Source organism: Coregonus lavaretus, assembly GCF_964263955.1.
Source record: "Coregonus lavaretus genome assembly, chromosome: 15".
Lineage (NCBI taxonomy): Eukaryota > Metazoa > Chordata > Actinopteri > Salmoniformes > Salmonidae > Coregonus > Coregonus lavaretus.
In genome coordinates, this window is record NC_140002.1 from 25,627,098 (window position 1) to 25,643,801 (window position 16,704).

The following is a 16,704-nucleotide window of genomic DNA, read 5'->3' on the forward strand; positions in this document are numbered from 1 at the left end:
TCACACATACACCCGCGCTCGCACACACACGCGCATAGGAACAGGATAGCATGCACTGAACACACATCAACCAGTTTTTCTACTGTATGTCACCTGAGTGTTGGCTATCTACATGCAATTGTGCTTTGTTTATCTTATGACATTTTATGCAAATGAGAAATCATGGCACATTGCTGAATGTGCAATGTTTTACCATTGCTTACTGGTTTATCAAATCATATTATTTATGAAAATAAACTTATCACAAAGACATACCACAGACTTACACAGTCTAAGAATGTTAATCTCTGCGACATGAAAATGATGTCTTCTTTCAAGAAGAGAAACCCAAAACTCGATTAGATAATCTCAAATCTGATACACATGGCTGCATCCACCCAACTAAACACTTGAACACCAGCCAAGAGATACATTTCCAGTAAATCTGAGCTGTAATGCTATTCAATAAAAACCTGAACCATCATATCACTCATGAGAGAGGAGGGGGGATACATGACCAGTTGGTGGGTTTGAGTGTCCTTGCCCAGAACTGAAAAATAATGATCCTAAAAGCTTTATTTTGCCTGTGGGAATCATAGACCACCAATGAATAGTTTGAGAGTTTGGTTGGATTACCATAATAATGAATAGAGCAGGAGTGACTGTAACTGGCTGATATACTTCAAATAGGGAGACAATTAGACAAATCAGAGTGGTGCCGGGTTAGGTAACATTACAGGAAATATGGGAACTTTCTGCTAATGTGTTACTACTACTGGTATGTAGAAATACAGAGATCAGATATGCAGGGCATGGCTTCTTAAAGCTCTTATCTACGAACTGGAGACTTCCTGCTTGTTGAGCTCAGTTAAAGTGACACATTGAAGTTTACAGTTCCAACCTATGAAAGTAATTTAGTATTAGACTAATTTGTTAGGATCCAGTGATTGAAAAAGGTACAATTAATTAAATGATCTATTTACCACAAGACCAAGAGGCCTTTATTATTGCAATGACGTCAATGTAACAGTGGTTTGTTAATAGAGCTGTGCTGCCCTCTTGTGTTCTATAGCATAATGACATTGCAGATATGGCCCATTCTGAAAACAAATACTGTACATAGATACATACTGTATATCTATCTCTAAGTTTGTTTTAGATTCCAATAATCAGAAGATACAAGATTGCATGTACAGCTTTCTTCTTAATTTTTTCAAAATTGTATGATAAAAGCCACTATGATCAATTTACTGATGGTATAATGCAAATGACATATTTATTGATTATGTCACTTTTACAAAAAAGGCATGGCATATACCACAATTGAATTGTTCTGAGGGATTGGAATTAAATCTTTAAATCAGATAACTATTGCTATAACTACGTAACATTTCAACAAACAACAAATGTGTAGGACATTATTGGAAAGGAAATTATTGCACAATATACATACAGTATATTTTGAACAGATTTCATATGTCCACTCATATGTTATTTTCATAATGGACATCACACATTAAAACCCAGTGACAGTACATCAAAATAACAATAATACCATCATCAACTATTTTCTACCTTCTGACACCAAACACATCGTCACGTGAAAATAAATCACCTTTACATATCCAACTTCATATCAAAATAGCATCTGTATTTATTCCATCTGGGGTACAAATTAAACTTTCCCTCACAAATGTCATGCAATTATCATAGAAATCACTTATTTTAAGGCAATAGTAGGACAATAGTAGCAGCACCATAATAGCGACCATTGTAGAAAGGTTAGGTAGCATTGATTGCATACATATGTAGGATCTTAATTTAATCCTGAAGCAACAGGAAATGTGAATTATTATGTGGATTATAATTAATGGACATTTTTGTAGGAGTTGATAAATTTTTTGTTAAGGCAAATAAAGTCTGACATTTTTAAGTGGAAATTAAAAACTTTATAAGCCTTTTAAAAGTCAAATACACTACAAGTTTGCATTTCCTGCTGTGCAGGAACATTCTAAAAGAGTGCTCAAATTAAGATCCTACACCTGTAGAGAGGTTAGGTAGCATCAAGAGGTTCTGTTATTGTATTTTAAGGCCAAGCTCACTAGCTTATTGGTTGTAACAACTTGATTATAAGTATAATAGATACAACATAAAGATTCTCAGGTTGTACGTTATCATTTTGATATAATATAAAATTGCCCAACTTCCTGAGCGGTTAAATAGAATACAGTATTAAGAACAGTGCTTAAGTGAGATTGCAGTACTTCGTATTTGTCATAGATACACTTACTTTCACTTCACAAAACTTTAAGTTTGCTTAATAAAATCTATTTAAAAATAACAGAATATGTATTCATCACAACAATTCTTAGGATAGAAAAAGTTCACAGCTTCATTAAAAACATAGCATTGCCTCTAGTCACAGTGACTGCACTTTGCATAGTTAGTTGATCTTGGAACAACATATCAATAAGACATCTAAAAAAGTACACATTACTCTCTAATTATCAATGTGAAAGATATGTTCTTTTTAAGTGGAGTGTCATTGGGAAAACTATAAAGAATATTGTATATATATAATAAAGATTAACTGTAAAGAATAATGCTGGGGCTTACAACAAACTGAAGTCAACTATATACTGTAACTTTGTCCTATGCTTTTTTGATAGCACCAGCTGCTAAGGTCTCTCGTCTGGTAGTTACAAACGCCTGCTGCTTCTCATAATAAGCAGCTTCGTTAATAAAACTGGGATAGACGGTGCCAGCACCTTCGTAGCGGAGGGTTGTCCCGTCAAACATTTGGAACATAGGGTCACCAGGGTTCAGCGGCTCCCAGTCACAGTCCTAAATGAGGAATGAACAACAAAAAGGAAATTCAAAGCTCAAGAGTTAGAGTTAGAGTAACAAACTACTGCAACCCCACAGTTAAAGAAAACAACCTGGGATTCTGACTGAGTCATTGGATACACCATCACAGGCCATTGAAATTCACTACTAAATAAATATTTGTTACCCAAGACATAGGGTCAAAAACAGACATAACTGAAAGGAACACAAAGTTAGAATAAGTAAATAACAATAGACATTTAAAAGTATTACAGCATTTAATAGCCCAGTTTTGTACCTGTAGATTGGGATGCACCATGGCAATGATGTTGCCATTGGTGTCTCTGGGGTAGTCAATCTTCTCTGAAACTCTGAACACATCCACTGTACAAGGGGGAAACTCCAAGCCTACACAATACAAACAACACACCACATCGTCCTCACTTGTTACTGTGCATGCAAAATCAAGTAAAGGACAAAACGAATAGCACTGAAGTAGCTTTCTTGCACACAAATAAAAGAATCCTCAACAGTGATGAGAAATATCAATAATAATGTAGCCTATGTACAGTATGTATGTGTGTTATTTTGTAAATAAGTTTGACTATGATTGTGTGCATTACGTTTTCTTCCCTCATTGATTAATCCCCAATCATATTCAAAATAGCCCGTAGTTCCAACTGTTGTTTTGGAGGACCGCACACACAGTTTAATTTCTCAGAGCAGAAAACACAATTCAGCACCAAGGCACACAGCATTCATCAGGCCCCCACTGTGGACCCTGTAGCCAGGCCCCTGGACAACAGATTACAAAACCCTGCTGGCTCCTAATCACATGGAAACTAACCAACTTCCAACAAGTATGCCATTGAGCAGCCTAGCGGGCCTAGTGAGGGGAACGAACGAGCAGACTTCAAACTTCAATTCACTCTTGGCAACTACTGCTTGTTTACAGAAGATGTGGAGGAAAGCTTGTTGCAGTGGTTGCAGTTTTGAGGTATCATGCAGCTTTTTACCCATTCATATTTCCATTAGTTTTCAAGCATACCTTTACATATTTTACAGCTATATACAGATGTAGGATCTTAATTTGATCACCCGGTTGTTGCAGGACATTTGCCCTAACTAAAAATGTATTAACCCCTACAAAAATGTCCATTAATTATAATCCACACAATAACTCACATTTCCTGTTGCTACATAATTATTTTCCTGCTGTGAAAAACTGGTCAAATTAAGATCCTACATCTGTACAAGTTACATGATACCTCAAAGTTGCAAACACTGTCTGTCTGCCTTTGGAAGAAGGAAGGAACTGGAAGGGGATCTTATGAAATAGCTGAAGAGGAAGGATTACTTTAAAAAAGTTTGCATGTAAAGAGAACACGACTCGCTCACCCATGAGCAATGTCACAAAAACTGAGTCATTACAGTGATGCTCATGATGCCAGATAGGATGGAGGGGGAGCAGAGAATGCTATTAAACAAAACAAAAAAAGAGATACAAAACGACTTAGCCTATTAGACATTTCTCTAAGAAAAAAGTTGATGTTGTCGATGTTAGATGTGTATTTCTGTTTTATTATTATAGTATTGGTAGAGTAGAGACCAATATGTTCTGCAAAAAGCCTTCTCTTACAACAATTGTTTTCTTAACAAAATAAGACAGTGGGACATTCAAACTACCGCTGAGGTATTTTATTTTTAATACCTTATAACCTTATTAATTTACCGCCAGCTAATGTGCCATACAAAATCTATGGAATGTTTACCTTTTATAAGCTTTCACAAATGTTACATACCTTCGTTGAAGAGCTCAATGAAGTCCAGGGCATGTTTCAGTACCACCCTCATAGACTCAAAGATGTTGCTCCTCAAAACCCCCTGAGGTTGTGGGCCAACCTCTAGACCTGAAATAAACGCATTCAAAAGTTTTAAATATATCCTCTAAATATAAATATGTTGTCTTCTTTAGGGACACATTCAATTCAATTCAAATTCAATCAATTTAAACTTAGCTTATTTTTGACTTGTTTAATAAAATGGAAAATGTCATAGTATTACTAGATTAAAATTACTATTACATTACATAGTATTCCCAGATAAATAAAAGTGAATAAAGGCCCCAATGTACTACAACATCTCAACACGCGCTAGAGTGAAATACCACTTGCTACAGTATTTCCCAGACATTTTCCCAAGGGCTGTAAGGCTGGAATTTGAACTCACCGATGGGGTGCTTGGCCACAGAGCGTGAAGTTGAATACTTGAGTAGCGGGTGTTCAGTCAGCAGAACTGGACAACTGTCTGGAGCTATGGCTTTCTGCATGACATAATTAAAGATGTCTCAGCAGGTGAACAAACACACAACCTCAACACAGAACACATTATTTCCATTACAATATGGCCACTAATAACACACTAGTCAGAAATATAACAATACAAGGCTAAGTATGACCAATTTTCAACATCAGTAAATATAACACTTTAAGACCATAGTCAAACCAGTGTTAAATAAGTGGCTTTAACCCTCCTCTTAATACATTACCTAACTTCCTGAGTCCTTGACCCTATAGGTACACTCTAGTTAACCCACATTTACCATTAAAGAGCACTAATAGGTAACCTTGTGATTCAATCAATGAAATTATTCATACAACTAACCCTACTATCCAAAGTGACCTAAGAGGGAACACAGAACGCCAGTTTCCCGGACCAGGGTTGGGCTCAATTCGAATTGACGGCAGTCACTTCAGGAAGTGATTTGAATTGAAACTTCAGACATTTTAAAACTTCAGAAATAAATAGCTTCTACTTTTCAGTTTATTGAGAAGTTTTTGAAAATACATGTCCTTTTTTCAGTTACTGAATTGTAATTTTAGTTTACTTCCTGAATTGACTGCCTACAATTCGAATTGAGCCCATTGAGTCAAATTTTCACTTAGTCATGCACTGATGTCAATGGGAGACTAAGTGAACATTTGAGGAAGTTAGAATTCCCCCCTAAGCCTCGACTAAAAAGCATGTTGTCATTGCGAAAGCGGCCCAGCGAGAGGGAGTAAAGACTTTCTAAGTTCACCTTGATGTAATGCATCATCTGGAGGTTGAAGTGGTCCTTGGAGCTCTCCAGTATGAGCGTACAACCCATGTTGGAGGTGGTGTTGTGGAGGTCGAAGATGACGTCGTAGGCCTCAGGGCTTCCCTTAGGTCCAAATATCTCATTGATCTGCTGGGCCCTCTGGACCTCGTAGGGCAGGTCATCTCCACTAGGGGCGCTGTGGAGACACCACTGACAGGTTAACCACTTGTTTTATTGTCACACACACCGGATAGGTGCAGTGAAATGTGTTGTTTTACAGGGTCAGCCATAGTAGTATGGCATATAAACTTCAGACTTCAACTGTATAGGCTACCGATTATCCCTAGTAAATATGCGATTCAGAACACAGCACATGCCTTACAATAACTGAGCCTGTTAATGATTGACAGTGGAGTCCGCTACAATGAACAAATGGTGATAAAAGATTTACACTTTAACCCTTATGTAAGAAGGCCATCAAAACTTTCACCAGACAGAGGTCAATTGTAGGCCACAAATATTGAAAACGCCCTCTCTGCTACAAGCTGGATGGGAAAGCATTTTCTTCAAACATAAGGGCATTATCATAATTTTCACAATTTCAGAGTGTTATTTCGACCTCATAGTGTGGAAAAATCATTTTTTTTAAACAGGAAAATCACGTTTTTAACTGCGCTATCCCTTTAAGAGTACAGAAGTATGATCATGCTCACATTCAAAGGGTACGTTTCTACATTTTGGTAAGCTAATGTAGCAGGCATAAAATACAGTGGGGAAAAAAAGTATATACTTATTTTCCACCATAATTTGCAAATAAATTCATTAAAAATCCTACAATGTGATTTTCTGGATTTTTTTTCTCAATTTGTCTGTCATAGTTGACGTGTACCTATGATGAAAATTACAGGCCTCTCATCTTTTTAAGTGGGAGAACTTGCACAATTGGTGGCTGACTAAATACTTTTTTTCCCCACTGTAAATGCCTGCAACTAGATCCCCTACATACTGGTCTTGACGAGAAGAAAAACTATTTTGGGGGGAGGTTCTCTTCTGCACTGTTGAACCAATCCAGTAAATGTGGAAGAGGAGTTAAGATCGAGTGTCGCCTTGTTAACGTCTAAAAGCAGAAGTCGTGTCACAGGCTCTCTTTCCATTTTCCCTGAAAACCAGAACATCCGGTTGTTGGGGACTCAGCAGAAGCTAACATTTTGGAGAACAACAATATCACAAAGCATATTCTTTTTCTAACCGTCAAAAGCAGCACATTTACAGTGGGGAAAAAAAGTATTTAGTCAGCCACCAATTGTGCAAGTTCTCCCACTTAAAAAGAAGAGAGAGGCCTGTAATTTTCATCATAGGTACACGTCAACTATGACAGACAAATTGAGGAAAAAAAATCCAGAAAATCCCATTGTAGGATTTTTAATGAATTTATTTGCAAATTATGGTGGAAAATAAGTATTTGGTCACCTACAAACAAGCAAGATTTCTGGCTCTCACAGACCTGTAACTTCTTCTTTAAGAGGCTCCTCTGTCCTCCACTCGTTACCTGTATTAATGGTACCTGTTTGAACTTGTTATCAGTATAAAAGACACCTGTCCACAACCTCAAACAGTCACACTCCAAACTTCACAATGGCCAAGACCAAAGAGCTGTCAAAGGACACCAAAAACAAAATTGTAGACCTGCACCAGGCTGGGAAGACTGAATCTGCAATAGGTAAGCAGCTTGGTTTGAAGAAATCAACTGTGGGAGCAATTATTAGGAAATGGAAGACATACAAGACCACTGATAATCTCCCTCGATCTGGGGCTCCACGCAAGATCTCACCCCGTGGGGTCAAAATGATCACAAGAACGGTGAGCAAAAATCCCAGAACCACACGGGGGGACCTAGTGAATGACCTGCAGAGAGCTGGGACCAAAGTAACAAAGCCTACCATCAGTAACACACTACGCCCCCAGGGACTCAAATCCTGCAGTGCGAGACGTGTCCCCCTGCTTAAGCCAGTACATGTCCAGGCCCGTCTGAAGTGCATTTGGATGATCCAGAAGAGGATTGGGAGAATGTCATATGGTCAGATGAAACCAAAATATAACTTTTTGGTAAAAACTCAACTCGTCATGTTTGGAGGACAAAGAATGCTGAGTTGCATCCAAAGAACACCATACCTACTGTGAAGCATGGGGTTGGAAACATCATGCTTTGGGGCTGTTTTTCTGCAAAGGGACCAGGACGACTGATCCGTGTAAAGGAAAGAATGAATGGGGCCATGTATCGTGAGATTTTGAGTGAAACCCTCCTTCCATCAGCAAGGGCATTGAAGATGAAACGTGGCTGGGTCTTTCAGCATGACAATGATCCCAAACACACCGCCCGGGCAACGAAGGAGTGGCTTCGTAAGAAGCATTTCAAGGTCCTGGAGTGGCCTAGCCAGTCTCCAGATCTCAACCCCTTAGAAAATCTTTGGAGGGAGTTGAAAGTCTGTGTTGCCCAGCGACAGCCCCAAAACATCACTGCTCTAGAGGAGATCTGCATGGAGGAATGGGCCAAAATACCAGCAACAGTGTGTGAAAACCTTGTGAAGACTTACAGAAAACGTTTGACCTGTGTCATTGCCAACAAAGGGTATATAACAAAGTATTGAGAAACTTTTGTTATTGACCAAATACTTATTTTCCACCATCATATGCCAATAAATTCATAAAAAATCCTACAATGTGATTTTCTGGATTTTCTTTTCTCATTTTGTCTGTCATAATTGACGTGTACCTATGATGAAAATTACAGGCCTCTCTCATCTTTTTAAGTGGGAGAACTTGCACAATTGGTGGCTGACTAAATACTTTTTTTCCCCACTGTATATGGACCATATTCTCATAGCCTTGCAGTTCTGTTGCCTGGCTACCCTAACTCCTTGCTCCGTCCAAACACTATGCCATATCCACGGACGTTAGTTTCTTCTCCGCAATGAGTCTGGATCTGATTACCTCCTCAACGATTTCTAGAACGAAAACACATTCTAACCGTTCTGATTGGTCCCAGAAACTGATGGGTTGGGCCAGAGCCAGAACATATGTGGGTAAAGCGGCATTTGGAAAATGTGTCATTGGCTTTGATACTCTGATTGGTTAGAGATGATCCAATCGCTGATGACGTTGTTTTGTTCAACACACCTAATTTTGTCGTCACCACAAACGACTTCAATGATGGCAGTCTCAGACTGAAGTATGTAGAGAACATAGAGAAGCGGAAGAATTCAGTTTGAGTCATCACTCGACTGGCAAGCATTTCTGAGCAATTATTATAAAATTTCTGAACGTCTTATAAACTAATGACTAAGCTAATCTTCAATGATTCTTATCATGCTGCAACCTATGCTCACAACCTTGATTCACATTACCATTGGATAGCTGAAATGTTTCCTTCCTCTCTGCCTTTTTTAACAATTCCAAAACAACAAATGCTCTAATGCTGAACCAGCATGTTCTCCAAGCCGCCCCAATAGCATAATGGCACCTGTGCTACCCATTTTTGTCTCTTTCTCTCCCCCCACCCAACTCCCCTTTTGACTGCATATCTAGCAATGTCCGGATAGTTAGGACTATCATGTAGCACAATAGAGACAGGTAGGTCTGTCAAAATGCAGTTATTCTCCACCCTCAGTAGGCTATAAAAGAAAAACTATGCCAGATAGATTATGAAAAATGTGTGGTTGATTGGTTAAAAGACAACTATAGGCCTACCAACCAGCCTACACCAAATACCATGCCAGTATATCAATGTCAGTAGAAAACCACAGAAACATTACAGGAATGTATCTTGGAATCAGGAATGCAGTACATAGGCCTGATATAAATAGAAACGCTATAATTAGAATATGTCTTCAAGGAGGTAATCAGCTTAGCCTGCCTAAAAGATGTGTCAACAACATAGTAGTGTGACTAGAGTGGAGTCTGCTGAGTAAATGCAATACTCCAATGAAAAAGGAGTTTCTAATCTATTTGACTACATCTACAGACACAGAAGAGAAGCATCAATTCTACAATTTGACTATATTTTGAAGGTAAAAAATGTGGATTTCAGCCTACCTACATCATGATAGCAAGGAGATGGAAGGTGCTTGCTTCCCCTGCATACATACTAAAGTTTTCAAACGTTGATTATTTTGCAATTGGGGCATAATGCCAAGTTAGAAGCAAAATAAATAATTACACATGTAATTTAATGAATAGGCTACTGTTGAAGAGCCTGCTGTATTATGAAACATGAACTTCTGTCAGTCACATCCTTCCGCTGTCATGCACTTGGACCAACTCCAAGCTCATCTGTAACTCATTCATGTTCTGCTCACGTTTTGCCCAGAAGCTGGCTGTAAATCAGCTGAGAGTCTGTGTGAGCATGAATACAGTAACTTTGCTGTAATTGGAGCTGTCCAACCTTTTTTTTCAAGAAAATCACAAACTTTAGGATTTCCATAATAAGCTGTTTGGCAATTGCTTATAATATGCCATAATAAACATAAATTCTTAGCACCATGGGGCCACAATATATATAAAAATAAGAACATCTATAATATGGCAATTCCAGTCGTCTCTAGACAATATAGACATTCAGTGTATTTGGGTATTGAGAACTAAATAACACTGGACAGACAGATAAACATGACTCAACGTCAAAGGTCCCTGCTGTTTACCTGAGATTCTCTGTCGTGAACGCTCTGTTAAGATCTGTGTCCACATATCTAGTGCATTTCTCCACGGCTCTTGGGTTCGTTATGAAGGGTTTCGTCTCAACTCCCTTTCTTTGGATCTCTTTTCCATTCTGTATCCACAGATTTACAAGCGTTACGCCTGACATTTCATTGCCGTGCGTGCCTCCAAAAATAGCAACTCTTCTAGCCTCGTGAAAACAAGAGACATTGGTACTTGAAGTCATAGTGGTGGTGAGGGCTGAAATATTGAAGAGTTGATACAAGCCCTCAGATGAAAGCGCGAGCTTGAGGACTCCGAGAGCAGCCGCGGAAAGTTGCCAGGGCTATAAAAACCACTGTTGACGTTTCTTAACCAATTGTGATATGAATGCTGTTCGGGTAGTACACTTACATAATACCGCCGCTGGACTATTGTGACCACTCACCACCGAACATAACTCCGTCGTGTTGTACATTACTTGAGAAGGTTGGGTTAAGATCCTCCCACAATAGCCTACATACTAGGCTATCCATTATGGATTTGCTACGGATTAGTTGTGATATGGTTTTACAATTTCATACAGAAGAAAAACATATGACTCTTCTTTTTGGTGTGTATAATTAAGCCTTTTCACAGTTAATCTTAAAGTTGCAACCATATTATTAATTATTCTGTTGCAACCAGATTATCAATTCATATTCCATAATTAAATATTAACTTATGTTTTTTAGGTTATTGTAGGCCGATATCTGTCCAGACAATATTTGCCTGAACTAGATCTGACCCTATGAATACAGTGCTGCTAATCAATAACATTAGTCTTACAATAAAACATTAATAAACTGTACATTTATTGTGTATCCTTCAATAGACAGTCATACTTACAAGTACACTAGTATGGGGCTAATATCAAAAGTATTACTATATCTATAATGGTTGTGGAGGCAATGTTTAGACTAGGCCTTCATACAATGCACTGCACACAATGGATATTGCATCAATGTCCCTTACTGAAGGGAATTACATTAGAAATGTAATCTATTTCAAAACTGAACAAGAAACAAATCTGATTAAATGTACACATTAATCACTCTCTCATGCAGCACTGGCATACAGTATATGGTGTAGGCATAATGAAACATCATGACACTAGAATCCAAGTTATAAACATGTTACTTACACTGTAATAAAACCAGTCTATGAGTAAAACCAGTATGGTGTTGTCTTATGATGTCCACTAGGTGGCAGGGTAGGATAAGAAATATTATTTACAAAACACCATTTAGTGTTAACTTTACACTGAAAACGTTCACTGTTTATCTGAGTAGCCTATGCATGCACATTTATCATCTGAATATGTTAATTGCTCATCTGAATGCTCATACAAGCGTCTTTAAAGAGTGGAAGAATAGCCGCCATCGAGGTGCTGTACAATGAATCCACTCATTTAAAAATCTGTTCCCTTATAACCAAAGGCCACCCATCAAAAATCCTCTCCAAGCTATGGGTTGTTTTATTCAGATGGCATGCTTCATGTCATCACCACTGAGTCATTGTGTTCAGTTGCGAAGTAATCCTGATTTGCATTATACATACATCACCCTCTTGTCTTTTCCATGCTTCTTTTTCTTCTTCTCTGCTGATGAAACCAGTTCATGGGAGTTTGATACAGGATCAGGATTAATCTGTGGTAAAGGCAGAGAGTCTGACGCTGCCGCTGACATCATCTCCCCGGCCTGTCTTCAATCTGTGCCCTCCGGGGCAACTGATTCCTTGTTAGTTTTTCTATTTTTCTTCTTCTTCTTCTTCTTCTTCTTCTTCTTTTTCTGTGACTCTGTTTCTGTGTATTGGGTGATAGAACTCTGAGTCGTTTCAATTAATATTGCAGTGTTATCATTATCTTGATGTCCTACCTCTGGTGCTTCGTTATCAGTGGATTTCCTCCTCTTTGTCTTTTTCCTCTTCCTCTTGGAGGATATAAAGGCACTTTCAGCTTCAAGTCTCACTTCAGTTGTAACTATCTCTTTTTTCTCTTCCGGTCTAGAATTTTTAACAGCTGCGCTCATCCTCTGAGATATTTTAGTTGCGTCATTTTTCAGTCTTTCCTCAGGATCATGTTGGGTGAGGGAATTCTTACTTTTCTTTGTTTTTCTTTGAGAAACCATGTAATCTGGTGTCAAAGCAAAACTCTCACATCCCTCCAAAGATATGCCAATACTCTCTTTTTCCAGTGGAGCTGCTGTATCCTTGTGTATGACAGAACAAGTGTCTTTAGACCCATCTCGCTTTTTTTTCTTCAGCTTTCTTGGGCTAGTGATCTCATCTGTTTCAGGTGGTATGTTGTCCTTTTGATGGCTCTCCTCTGCGCTCAAAGGAGTTACTAAATCCCTATCTTTATCTTTCTTCTCCTTCTTTCTTGGTGGCACAGTGTCAATGGATTCAGACACAGAACTCTTGAGGGTGACATGGAATTTTGGAGTATTATCCTCTTGTTGTTGAACAATGGCGCCCTCGTCAGTTGAAGATCTCCTCCTCTTCTTCTTTTTCCTCTTCTTCTCCGTGAACATGTCTTCAGACCGCTCATGGGTCTTAACATTCTCTTTGGGTCTGGTCTCAGAATCTTCATGTGTGTCAGAATTCTGTTTCTTATCTCGTTTGTGTTTTTTCTTCTCCAGTGTATCGATTTCACCAGATTGAGATAAAGTACTTGTAGACAGAGGAATTTCAGTATCATTCCCAGCCATTTCATTGCTGCAGAAGGAATCCCAATCTTTCTTTGCCTTTTTCTTCTTCCTAAAAGAAACTGTGCCATCACTCCGTGCCAAAGAATTCTCTATAGGTGCCATGGTTTTATACTTCTTTCTCTGGGCTACAAATTCAGTAAGTTGGACTATAGAGCACTCAATTGTTTTCTGTCTTATCTCAGTAGTGTTTACCTGTAGGTTTGTGACAGTATCTTGAGGGAGGGTTGAAATGTTTGTTCCCTTTTGGGGTCCTATTACCTCATCTAACTGTGATTCTAAACTCAAGTTCTGAAAATGTTCTTTTTCTGGTCCTTCCTCCGGGATGGCATGTGCTGTGGAATTCTTATCCTTTTTCTTTATTTTCTTCAGTTCTATGTCATCAGTCTGAACTATAGCACCACCTCCAGCATGGGATGATAGCTTGGCGTTCTCTTCCTGTCTTAGCCCTATATCTGTATCAGCCTGGCATGGTGACTCCCTCCTCTCCTTTTTTCTCTTCTTTTTACGTGGCATAATCATTTCACCAGACACGGAATGCTCTGCCTTGTTATCCTGGGTTATCTCAGTAGCCTCTCCTCCCTGTATGGTGCCTGTACTCACACAGGTGACTAGTTCCTGATCATCTGGAGCCTCTTGGCTATGATTCTGCCCAACTCGGTCCTCTATACTTTCATCATCTCCTCTCTCTCTTTTCCTGTTCTTTTTCTTCCTCTTCTTTCCCTTCTGTTCATCGTCTCCCCCAGCATCAACATTTGTACAGTCATTTGTGAGCTCTAGATCTGTTGAAGGGGGGTTGTGACCTTTAATTCCAGGATCAGCCTCTGTTTCTCTTGTCTGGTTCTGATGGTCACGATCAGGGCAAGGTCCAGTCACACTGGAGGTCATGGCTCTGTTCACTTGGGTCCTCTCCAAACAGCTTCCTTCACTTTCCTGCACTTCATTAATTGGTGAACTCATTATGTCCACTGCCTGGTCTATTCTACTCCTCTCTCCTTCCTCACTGACAAATCCGATATTCAGCATTGTCTTCCATTCTGTCAATGAAATGTCCATGTTGTCGTTCTCTTCCTGTCCATCTGTATTGTCAGCTAATTGTATCCCAGGTTCTTCTGCATCAGTTTCATTGCGGACCAAACTCCTACCAGATGAACATCTCCTAACGCAATTGACTGACTCTGGGTTAGTCTCCTCTTCTGCCATGTTACATTTCTCAGGTATGATTCGCCGTGATCCAGCAACACTCCGCTTTGATGTTGTGTCTTTAATCATTTTGGAAACCAAGGAAAGAGTTTGTTTGACATGAGGGAGGTGTTGTGTTTTCTTTGTGCTCTGTTTCTTTGTCTTGGTGGTGAAGTATTTGCTTACAGATGAAAACTTTCTGCATTGCTTTTCAGCTTCAGATAATGGATGACGCCAAGTTTGCCTTTTTTTCTTTTTCAGAAATGGCGTTAAAAGTTCATTTTCCTGTAAGAAATAAATGTTTTGATAAATGTACTGCCAGACGTTAAATGCCAAATCATTGACTCATATGATGCTATGAGAAAAAGAGCCTAGATAAAATGTACGATTATTTGATCATACTCACCACCACTCTGATGTCATCATCACTACCTTTAGATTCCTCCTCCTGTCTGTAGGTCCAAAGAAAGACCCAGCATTATACACCTCAGAAATATACAATCATTATAAAGAAGCTCAAAGGAAGAAATGTGGTCTGCCCTCTGTTTCACAGCTCAAATCTACCAAAAGAGCACTGACCATCTCCAGCAATTATAACCTTTTCTTATTTCAAAATTGAGAGCTGTAGAAAACTTACTCTGACAGTGGAGATAGTTCACCTTCCTCATCCAGATATCTATTTGGTAAAGCTGAGGCTAAAGTCACTTTTCCTTTAGAGAACTTCTTCAGTGTTTTGACACATCTAAAAAAGCCTCCAATTGCCTTACTCTATTGGAAACAAAAAGGGATTTAATTTCAGTGAGACTGAGAAAACATTTAGAAGCATATGACACATTAGTTACCCACAAATACATTAGGCCTATATATGATCCAAATTATAAGTATCAGAAGCTGGACTTCTGTTTTATTTTATGGCAGATTTTTTTTAACAATAGGAATTTGACACAAGGAGTGCTGCCTACTTACCGCGAAGGTCACACTCTTTAATAGTGGTAGGTGTGTGTTTCTGTAAGCCCTTTCTCTACTAGATAGGTGTTTACTTCTGTAAATGCTCCCCAGGAAGGGAAAGGAGTACTTTTTCAGGCCATGCTTCTCTGCTTTCCTCTTGTGATGTTTCATTGCAGGTGAGACCTGCTGCTTCCTTTGGGGAGTGGCAGGTCCATCTTCCTCCCCTGATTCTATGGTACATGTGAACTCTGACCTCTCCTTTGAGTGACATCTTCTCACAGACCTCACCACCTCAGACACTGGCACTTGAGTTATGAACAGGCTGTCCCCTGAATCACTGCTGATACATTAATATGTGTGAGCAAAGGCAAATATTGCATTATTCACACTTTTGGTTGTGTGAATTGTAATGTTAATTACATTTACATTTCTCGACATTGTAATAAGCTAGCTATCGGAATCTATTCTGAATGCTTCACACATTTATAAAGAAGCACTGCTGAGGGCACAGCACTGACTTTTAACCAATTCATCAGGGTTAATATTTCCATGTGTGCTTACCTGTCTGCTGAAGACTCAGTACCATGGTCTGTGACGGGGTGGGATACCACATATTTCTGCCCACTGAGAGCAGCCTCGAAATAATGTGAAATTGTTTTGACGATATCAGGATCTGGGGTCTCCAGAATGATCTGGGATGAATTATCTTCTGCTGCTTCATAAACGCCTTCTGAGTTAAACAGAGTGCGTGTATTATTCTTTTCATCTCGTCGTGCATGCAGGTCACTGACAGAAGCCATGAGGTACAAAAAAATTATTTATTGTATCTCTTCTACCTGTACACAGAACATGCGGTCACGTTTGGACAAATTCACACGGTCAACCAGGAAGTGAGACGAGCAGACGTCGTTACGTCACGTCAGAGAATATTAGTTGGCCAACCAAGGTTTTTCTAGGAGTTCTTCATTGACTCGCGCTGCACCATACACATTCTGCAAGCAGGCCTATGAAAGACAGAGTGTGTAAACCACAGGAGACTGCTGAGAGGAGGACGCCTCATAATAATGTCTGTTACGGTGGGAATGGAATGGCATCAAACACATGGAAACCATGTGTTTGATTTATTTGATACCATTCCACCTATTCCGCTCCAGCCACTACCACGAGTCTGTTTTCCCCAATTAAGACCCCACCAACCTCCTGTGGTGTAAACAGTCTGAGGGGGGTTTTGCAGCAGTCTCAGTCTGGGTACAT

The 16,704-nt window shown here is 39.2% G+C and overlaps 1 protein-coding gene and 1 long non-coding RNA gene across 2 annotated transcripts; both read right to left on the bottom strand.

Annotated features, from left to right (window-relative positions):
- Window positions 1-955: 955 nt before the first annotated feature.
- On the bottom strand, window positions 956-11,035 carry aspa (aspartoacylase). The gene is made up of 6 exons (XM_084178405.1): window positions 10,582-11,035; window positions 5,885-6,080; window positions 5,035-5,128; window positions 4,608-4,715; window positions 3,104-3,213; window positions 956-2,823 (listed from the first exon to the last, which is right to left on the bottom strand). Exons 1-6 carry the CDS (start codon window positions 10,821-10,823, stop codon window positions 2,632-2,634), a joined length of 942 nt encoding a protein of 313 aa, XP_084034531.1. The 5' UTR covers window positions 10,824-11,035; the 3' UTR covers window positions 956-2,631.
- Window positions 11,036-12,405: 1,370 nt separating this feature from the next.
- LOC311142196 lies at window positions 12,406-16,342 on the bottom strand. The gene is made up of 5 exons (XR_014614275.1): window positions 16,012-16,342; window positions 15,469-15,787; window positions 15,140-15,270; window positions 14,909-14,954; window positions 12,406-14,787 (listed from the first exon to the last, which is right to left on the bottom strand). It is a non-coding gene; the product is annotated as an uncharacterized lncRNA (long non-coding RNA).
- Between the last annotated feature and the right edge of the window lie 362 nt (window positions 16,343-16,704).